The sequence below is a fragment of the Morone saxatilis genome, unplaced genomic scaffold, assembly GCF_004916995.1.
Source record: "Morone saxatilis isolate NCDOM2014 unplaced genomic scaffold, NCSU_SB_2.0 Contig23, whole genome shotgun sequence".
Taxonomy (NCBI): Eukaryota; Metazoa; Chordata; class Actinopteri; family Moronidae; genus Morone; species Morone saxatilis.
In genome coordinates this window covers 20,795,494-20,805,138 of record NW_023339796.1, presented here as the reverse complement: position 1 = coordinate 20,805,138, position 9,645 = coordinate 20,795,494, and the positions used below count along the sequence as shown (strand labels likewise).

The window sequence follows — 9,645 nt, the reverse complement described above, 5'->3', positions numbered from 1 at the left end:
CTGGGACAGCTGAAAGTAGAATTCGGCACCGCTGTGGGACACTGGGGAAAAAGTTAGCTTTTAGCTATCAGTGAAATAGCTTGACAAATATGGGATGTATTGATGTGAAACCTGGTAGAGATGTTCATTGTCGTCAGAGGAAGAATCCTACTCACGTTGGTGAGCCCCTGATTTTCCTCTAGCACCACCATGAGGTTGAGGTTTTAAGTCAAATAACCAGCAACTAATGAGAAGGACTGCCATGAGATTTAAGTTTTCTTCAAGATGAATTCTAACAGTATGGTCATACGTTAATTTGTGCAGGTAGCAGCTAGCCCTGGTTTCGTTTCTATATATTTTATCAGGCATGTGAAGAAAAAAAAACACTTCTGTCTGAGCTCCAGTCCCCTCTCCTTTCTACCCCTTTTCTCTCGTTCGCAGGTCTTGTATCAGGTGGGTTTGTGCTGGTGGGACCAGATCAGTATCCGTTTACACTATAAACAATAGTCCTCTGTTTTTTCTCTCCTTTTCCCCTGCCCTCCCTCTGTCTCCTCCTCTTTCATCCCTCTGGCATTCTCACCTCTCTTCACCACAGTACCCCTCTATCTCCCTCCTCTCAACACACCTTCCCTCACTCCATTTCTCCATCTGTCTGTCTGCAGTCAAGTCAGTTCAGATCTTCACTGGTATCAGGCTTATATAAACTATATCAACCAGCTCTTCATAGAACTCTGATAAGTGTTGCTCTGTACAATAACTGCACTGTTCAGCTCGACCATCAGGGACTACACTATTTGGGAGTTCACAGTCTGTGTTGGAATTGAAAAACACAGCTTTATTCAGAGGAAAGGGAATACTTCATTGAAAACAAAACCAGCGAACTGAACAGCTGCATTAGTCATTATGTGATCATGACTCATAAAATACAATGACTGCATGAAAACACCCACTTACAGGATTTGTCCTCTGTGAAGTTTGCAATGAGGTTACCAGTCCTCTCAGCAAACAGGTCATTTGTTTAAAGGAGCACTTCACAGATTTTACCAATAGGGTTCAATTTACATTTCATGAGCAACACTACTCACTACTGTTAACTGCTGTTTAATGCCCTCTTTGGTTCTAGAGAAAGTTTTGAGGCAAAAATCTATCTATCTTCGCTTAAGCATATACTGTGCAAATTTATAAATGTTGTTTAATTCCAACTCCTGCTGTATGAGTAAAAAGAGAAGCTCACAATTTATGTACCCACACTGTGGACCATTCTGGCTATTGACAAACAAGCAGGAATGCCAGAATCGACTTGCGGCTCTGCTTCAACTGTGTGAAAGCCTGACTGGTCATCAAATAATTATATTTGATGAATGGCCCTCGCTCAACCCTGTCCACTGCACGGCACACAACGCCTGATGAAGGTGAAATTCTAAAATGAGTCATGCAGCTCAAAAATCTAGTCAGCAACGGACTCAAATTGTACATTGTATGCCCAGCTTTAGAGATGACGGTTCTTTAACAAGAAGTCTATGTTACAAACTGGGTCACGGAGCTTAAAACACATGGGCTTTTACCAGTAAGGGAAGGCCTAGTTGCATTATGGGAAACGCAGAATCCAGCATTTCAAGTGAACTGCTACACACCACACCTTAAACATCCCTATAGTGATACAGATGTGATGTATAGTGCGATGCTACTGTACACCAGGGTCAAATGAGATCATTTACTGCATGGCAGAGGCGGTGTTCCTCCAGTCCATGGAGACATTATGCTATGGACCAAGGCTAACTGATAGTGATGTGAAAGCTGTGAGAAGAATAAGCTATCAGGAACATAATGTGACACCAAGATTCCTTTGCAGGCCCTTGCTCATCTGTTTTCATACATGCTGACATGTAGAATTAAAGATAAAAGATGTAATATTCCCAAAAATTCTGCAACTCTGTGCCCTCATTAGTTAGCCAGGACATTCAGTATAAAAGTCTCATCTGTCTTTTTTTTACCCTGCTCATCCCATCTGAGCTCCAAAAGTTCTGCGCTGTCCTCCTGCCGCAGTGCTGCTGAGCTAAATCTGGGACCCCTCCATATACTACATACTGTATATAGGCTAGTCCCAGATTGGTAACTGGGTTAGTTCTTCCAGGGCTCGATCCATTACACTGTGGTTTCAGGGGACACAAATACCTCAGGGACAGCATGCCTACTTCCATTAAAAGTCTGTCCCTTGTGAGGAAATGTGCTGAATGAACTGAAATACAGAGAACAGTGTTTGTTCAGCAACTGCTGATCAGTTTTCAGTCATTTATGCTTTTAATGTACTATATTTCATTTAGATGCCAAATTAAAGCTCTGATAATCTGTGTTTTTATATTATCAATGGATTAAATGACTGCATGTAAAGTGAAGGCTGTCAGTATTAATGTAACCTGACTGTGGTAGTTGGTTTCTTACACAGCACTATATGGGAAGTCGTAGTTTGGAAAAGGGCAGACTCGAACTTCAACCAATCATATCAACTCTCAAAAACTCATAAACTCTGATAAACCCACTATCTGCCCAGCACTAAACAGCAAACAGAACAGTGTATATTGGAAACAAAATGACACCAAATAAATGTTTATGTTGCTGTGTCTGCTGGATGTAGGCAGCTGTTTAATCTATTACCACTACTTTAGATCAATTATCACATACTTTGGTTCACATTTATGTTCACATTATTGCTCTGTATGTTAAGAGCAGAGCAGGTGTTACCTTCTATACTTGTATGTGTAGGTCTCACAGTTTTCCTGTGTCGTCAGTGGAAAGTGCGAGTCACTGGAAGGCGGCACGAACCGTCCGGTCACTGAGCGGCTGGGTAGGACGGAAGTTGTCCCCCAACAACCCATCGTTACCTTCTAGCAACTCCGCCCCTTTGAAATGGGACCGCAGCCTCCGAAACTCCTCGATCTGCACAGACAGACGATAAAATATTTCAGACTACACAACATAGGTTTGACCAATATAGTCAAACTGATATACCTGGACTGAGGTGGCTGACAGTTTGGTCCCAACATAAGAAGACATTATGGTTTCTTAAAGACACTGCTTTCATCCTTTGGTTTTCTAAAAATACACATAATTCAAGTACTGCATATGACTTCCAATATTTGCTCTACACTCAGGGGTTAAAGCGTTCAGTGCTGAGCAAAATGAACCTGGCATGGGAAAAGATTAGGAGATTTGGACCCATGTGGGGTCCCTAATGATAGCCAAAGACCCTGTAATAATATAATGATAGTATGGGAATGAAATGTGAAGACAGCTGACACTGAATACAACAGTATTGTAAGAGTATGTTTAGTTATTAATTTCTGCTGATTTCAGTTCTTAACAAACATTTACCAGGCAGATGGGTGAACAAACATCCTGTATTTACCCAGCACTAAGTATGAGGTTGTGACGGATCTGGTCGTCTAAACATCAACGTCTTGTTGTTTTCTTGCTCACACCAAAATGTTAAGATCAGAATCACTACAGAAATGATCCAAAATCTGACTTCCTGTTCATGTGTACATGTACAATTTACACACATATATTATGTATCATGCTGGTTACACCGCCCAAAACAAACAGTTTCTGAGCTGTCATGCTATTGGCTTACAGAAGGAGGATTTATGGCCCACTGTCAAAGTGCAAAACATGTAGGCATAGCAACTGTTGAATGACACACACACACACACACACACACACACTTGTATGCACATATGCACTGTGCACACACACGCTTGGTCTTTTAGCAGTCAATAATAGCCAGAGGTGTGTATTCTAGGTAAGCAGGACCTGCTGTTTTAAAACACTTCTCCTGTTGTACATGCAGTGTTACTATGGTTGACACATGATACCGAAAATACATTACTATAGTACTCAAAAATAAGGTAATATATACAGTGCATAATATGGTCTGTTCAGTACAGTTTTTGTGACCCACTTTTCCACTTTTCTGCTTGTTTTATATGTTTCCCAGAATACCTTTAAATAACCTCGAGGAGCACAACTCTGTGGTAAGGATATCTCTTCTAATACAAGAGTTTTCAAACTGTGAGGCCACCTCCTCAGAGCGGCACAGAGGATTTGGAGGGAGGGTTGCAAAGGGAGACATGTGAGACAAAGACATGTGCATGCTGGTGTTCTAAAAACAGGAAGGTAGTTTTTGTAGTCTGATCTGCTGATTTGATCACAATTACAGTGATGTTGATTCATGTACATTATGAAGTCATCCACATCAGTATGGACATAGCCTTAGGAGGAGGACAACCACAAGTCCTTCTCTCTGTTAACATTTCAAAGGGTCAGCAGGCCAGAGGGCAGCAAGGACGAAAGACTAAAATAAATGTCAGAGGATTACCATCATCATCCTTTGCTTGAAGAGAGCCATAAGTCAGGCAAGGGCTGAATTAAAGTTTAGATCTATTAAAGGCAATGTGACAGGCTCATTGATTTGCTGTGGGTGTAAAGGCTTCCTGTACTGTGGTGAATGCCAGAGTGCCTCAGGTTAGTGGTGCTGTGTGGTATGAAAGTCACAAAAGGGCCTGGCAGTGATTGTATCTTGGATGGGATGTAGAAAAAAAGAGAACAGAGCTCTGACATTTTTCACTGAAGGTAGCTAGATGATATTAGCTTAATGTTATTAAATTATCCTAGGTTTAGGGTTACCAGAACATTAATATTAAAACCTAAATTAGCTGACGCATTGTTAGGTTTAATCTGTACCGATGAGAGAGAGAGTTAACCCTAACCATGTGTATACATGGCTGTGGTGTAATGTCACTATTGGTGTAAACTCAGGCATATGTCTAAAACTGCTGTGTCTACTTCAAGGGTTCTCCGGCTCTGCAGGGCAATATTTCTAATGGAGTTTGTCAAAAAAACGAGTTCTGTGATAATTCTATGTTGGTTTGTCACTATTAGCAACCCTGTTCACATAATTACATCCATTGTTAATATAAATACATTGATCAGGGAGGAATGGAAGAATGGATGCAGTCACAAGTAAGGCCTATAATATTTAAAAGCAAGCTGGACTCACAATGGAGAGTTAGCAAAGGTAAAAAATGATGCAGCAGAACAAGAGTCATGCTAATAGCTGGCTAATGTATATACATCTAGTCGCGAGCACAGATTAGGAGCAGGCTATTACCTGTAACTGTGAGATGGTTAGAGGGTAGCGGTAGAGGATCCAGGTCACATTTTCACTACAAGGTGGTGTGGTCAGAGATCCTTCATACACCCAGTAGTCCCTCAGTAAAGGATCTGAGGGCAGATTAAACATTTAACGTAAAACGCTTAAAACATGTCAGTGAAAGCATCTTTTATTACCTGACTGTACATTGGGATAAACAATCCACTGTTCTGAAAATGGCTATTTTGATAGTAAAAGTTGCTGTCCCCTTCCTAGAGCGCAGGGGCAGAGGGGTTTTTTATTTGAATATGTTAGTCGATTCTGCCTGACTCAATAATCATTTATCTGACTGAGGTTTGGTCAAATTAGAATATATGGCCCCGACCATGGCTCTGAAATATCAGTATCCTACCTATGCGGTGTACTGATAATCCAGTGCTGTCCATGGTGCTGAAGTAGCAGACGAATATGTGATTGCGCCCTTCTCTCTTAGTCCCGCCCTTCTGTCAGTTAAATCTTGGATCTATAATAATAATATTTTCTCAACTATAAATTGTTAATAATAAACACTCAATTCTATAACCTATACACTATAGAGTAGTGACACATTCATGATCAAAGTGACAAGCAGCAATGTGTAGTCTCGGAAGAACAAGGGGATTAAAGTGATACACTGCTGCCTATAGTATTCCTATAATATTCCAGTCTGTGCTGCCTAACCTAACCTGGCCACTGGGCCATCTTTTTGATAACTTGAGTGTTCTGCCTCAGCCTAACGCCTGTTAAACTTTGTTCTTTCACCTGTCAGATTCTGCCTATGCAACAGTGCAACAGTAATTTTGCTTTGAAATTATGTAAAGTGATGAAAAACCTGCAAATTACAGAGCAGTGCTAAAATATGTGGAGACAGCCCTACACCCTTTCAGCGCAGTAATCTCTGTGGTGTAGGTCTGATGCTCACTGAAATAAAAACATACACATACATATTTTGTAAGAAAGAGATTAAATCCCCTTCCAATCAGCTAACCACATGATTCAATTAGGGATTTGACAGGATAAGGATTCATCATCAACATTACTTGATACTACTACTAGTGATTGTGAACAATAAGCTGGCATTAAAGGACCAGTGTGTGGGATTTAGTTGCATATAGCGGTAAGATTGCACAACCGACTGAAACCCCTTGTCTCAACCAGGCACACAGGAGAAACTACGGTGGCTAAAAAACTTGTGAAAAACATGAAAGGCCCTATCTAGCTAGTATCGAGCTAGTGTTTGGTTTTAAGAATGAATGGATTGATGAGAGGATGATAGCGACCCAGCAGGCTGCCATCTTAAGAGAGCCATGGTGGTATGATAATCAATTTCTGCTCACCAGGTAACAGAGTGTTGGGGTTGAAGCAGGGGATTATCTTGTTCTTCCCCTAAAGGAAATACAGAGACATGGCAATAATTAATGTTATCATGTATCCAGTTTAACAATGTGATCGTTCATCTGACATTCATCTTTATCTGATGTCATAAATTACCATCTAATCTGTCTGATCGTTTCAGTGTTATCCTCACCTTGTATTGCAGGTCCTGTAGAACTTCAGTGATTGCCTTCAGACCCAGATGCTCCTTACCGATCTGAAAAAACACATTTCAGGTTTCAGTGGGTGATCAGTTGGTAGCCACATATCAATATATCTTATGAAGACACTGTTATCAGTGATCGTCTTAAAGATGTCAACAATGTTTTAAGAAGATTTTAGTTTACACCCACCGTATCCTTACAGGAAGTAAACAGGAAGTAAAACCTAAGGGAGCTGTCAAAAACAGGACGTGTGAGGTTGAGTGTGTTATGGCTGTGGCCTCAGGAGGTCAGGGCTGTCTGGGGTAAAACCAGAAGCAGACCAAAAGCTGGTGTTTTTTCACTGGGTGTGTTTTCCTCAACTGGTGTGACTCAGATCTCTCTCCTAAAAGCGAGCTTTGCTTTCTCTGAGGTTTGATTGTTGTCATTAAAGTGGCATAAACCCTCCCACAGTTTTTCCTGTTTTCTCAGCAGGGAAACGGAGGACCAATTAAATGCGGATGCCAATTCATAGGGATGCAGCAGAAAGTGTTTGCTTGTATGATACTATTACACAGGATGGTTCAGGCTAATCTGGAATGAGCCTGTTCACTCTTTTAGAAAAACAGCACTTACAATCCCAGGAAGGAAAAACTTGCTGAGACTTGCTGAAAAAGGGGGGAAATGCATGCAGCTACAGTCAAACGTTTCTCAGCTTATTAGGTATACGTAGCTAAGACTAATGCAGTCTAACACAACTGCCCTGCAATAAATCAACCCTTCGTGAAGATTATAATGTATAATTATTAAGTTATAAAATATAATTATAACCTTACAATGTATAAAGTTGTAGATTATTTTTATTGGAGCAGTTTCAGAAAGCTGTTTTTGGTGTTAGCCGGTTGTCACCGGCCAGCCTTGCCCCTTTAAGACAGTGGCCCGGTGTGTGTGGGTGTGACGTACAGGTGCAGGAGGGTAAACAGGGAGAGAAGAGGTAGACATCCACGGTGACAGACGTACGTAAAAGAGCTAGCTCATGTTAATGCCTAAGTGTTTAGTACACAGCAGTGTCCAGACATAATCTGACCAGGCCCGGTGTTGTGATCTGTCTTTGCTAAAGAACGGAATTAAATGTGCGGTTTTGCATGAAAGTCTCCACTTCATCCTCCTTCTTTCCCACACTTTCGCCCAGACTCTAAGACGCTGGTTACCAGCAACGAGCCAAAACATTAAACCATCTCCCAACTACGGTTTGGAGAGAGAGAGGGTTGAGAAGGTAACACTGGGGGCTCATCCAGGATAGAAAGTTTGCCCAAGAAAGAGGAGAAAAGGTAAGAAGAAAGAAGACAAATAAAGAGAGAGCCGCGAACGCGGGAAAGAATGGCGGCACACACTAATGTTGCTGTTGAGAGACACAGGAAGCTAATTATCCCAAACATTAGCACCAATCCATTTTTAGCGGACATAAGAGAGACTGTTCGAGCTGATATGGACTTCAGCGGGTGGCAGATGTGTTGGCGGCGGGGAGAGCCGCAACCCATTTCTGGTTAGCATGGAGCTAACCACCAGAGCAACATAGCGAGCCACAGGTGGAGCGGCGGCCCAGCCAAGGACAGCGCTGTTCAGCGGGGCATGGCCACCGACCTCACTGCCTTCAGCACTGACTAATCCTTTCCGGACGCCGCCAAAGCAGGAGGGCGCAGCAGGCAGTGAGTCTATGTTTCCCCCTCAATATTGCTATGATGGCCCCAGAAATATGGTTTCTACTCCAGCTGTAGCCTTACGTTATGGCGCGAACAATGACTCTAATCAGACTTTTGACGGCCGGCCAGCTAACCCCTTTTTCCCTGCAAACAATGTGTATGCCACATTAAACGCCCCATCCACTCTGGCCCATACACCAGCTCCCCAGCCTGCTGTCTCCCCCTTCACGCCATGTATGTCCCAGTCTGTGAGATGCAGTTATGCAGAATGGGCTCACGATTATTACTCTGCCCCTCACTGTGATGCATCACTCCCCTGGGGTAGAGAGCCTGACTCCGGTGGATATGGAAAGCCTAGCTGGAAAAGGGCTGAGTCCGCACCACAACGTGCCTCTTCCAGCATGGTGCGTAGCGGCAATTGTATGGACAGTAGTGATGATGAAAAGTATGAGCAGAGAGAGAGAATCCCCACTCTACAGCCAGGTCGTTTTGATGGATCGGGCTCATGGAAAGACTTTCTTTACCTGCTGTGCCCAGGCCAACAACTGGTCGGAGAAGACCATGGCCGTGCAGCTCAGATTCAGCCTGACCGGTGCTGCTGGTGCTATTGTCCATAAAAACCCCAGATCTACTCGATGGAGTTACCAGCGGATTGTGGATGAAGTGGACGCTGCCTACGGGCCAAGTTTGGAGTATGCAGCAGCCATAGGCATTGAACTGAGACAGAGAGTGAGAGGGCCAAGTGAAGCCCTGCACAGTCTGAGAGATGATATCTACGAGAAAGTTTCCATCGTGTATGCAGATCCTACAGAGCGGGAACAGGACGCCATCAACGTGGAGATCTTCACCAACGCCTTGGCTGATGCTGAGGTGGTTCAAAGACTGCTGGAGGAGCAGCCTCGCACCCTGGCCAGAGCATACGAAGTAGCACACAGGTACGAAACGACCAGAAGGGCTGCCAGAGCGGTCACCCAGCTGATGGAGCCAGGTCAACGGAGTTCGGCAGAGCAGAGAGCCAGGGCAGCGACGGTACGTGAAGATACAAGTGTGATACTGTGTGATGAACCAGGGGGATTTCGCCACACTTGCCAAGCCACTCAATGAACTCACCAAAAAGTATGCACGCTTCGACTGGACGTCTGAATGCCAGGAGGCATTTGAGGCACTGAAAAGCCGGCTGACATCTGCGCCTGTGCTAGGCTACCCCCTCGACAGCAGCGAGTTGTTTCTTGACACTGACGCCAGTGATTGGGGAATCGGA

At 43.4% G+C, this 9,645-nt stretch overlaps 1 protein-coding gene across 1 annotated transcript in view; it reads right to left on the bottom strand.

Moving 5' to 3' along the window:
• Positions 1–9,645, bottom strand: part of ca8 (carbonic anhydrase VIII) — a 33,304-nt gene that overhangs the window by 3,946 nt on the left and 19,713 nt on the right. The window contains exons 5-8 of the mRNA XM_035671292.1: positions 6,696–6,758; positions 6,505–6,553; positions 5,147–5,259; positions 2,722–2,916 (exon numbers count right to left, since the gene is read on the bottom strand). Of these exons, the coding sequence (XP_035527185.1) occupies positions 2,782–2,916; positions 5,147–5,259; positions 6,505–6,553; positions 6,696–6,758 (360 nt within the window). The 3' untranslated portion in view covers positions 2,722–2,781. The remainder of the gene's footprint in view (positions 1–2,721; positions 2,917–5,146; positions 5,260–6,504; positions 6,554–6,695; positions 6,759–9,645) is intronic.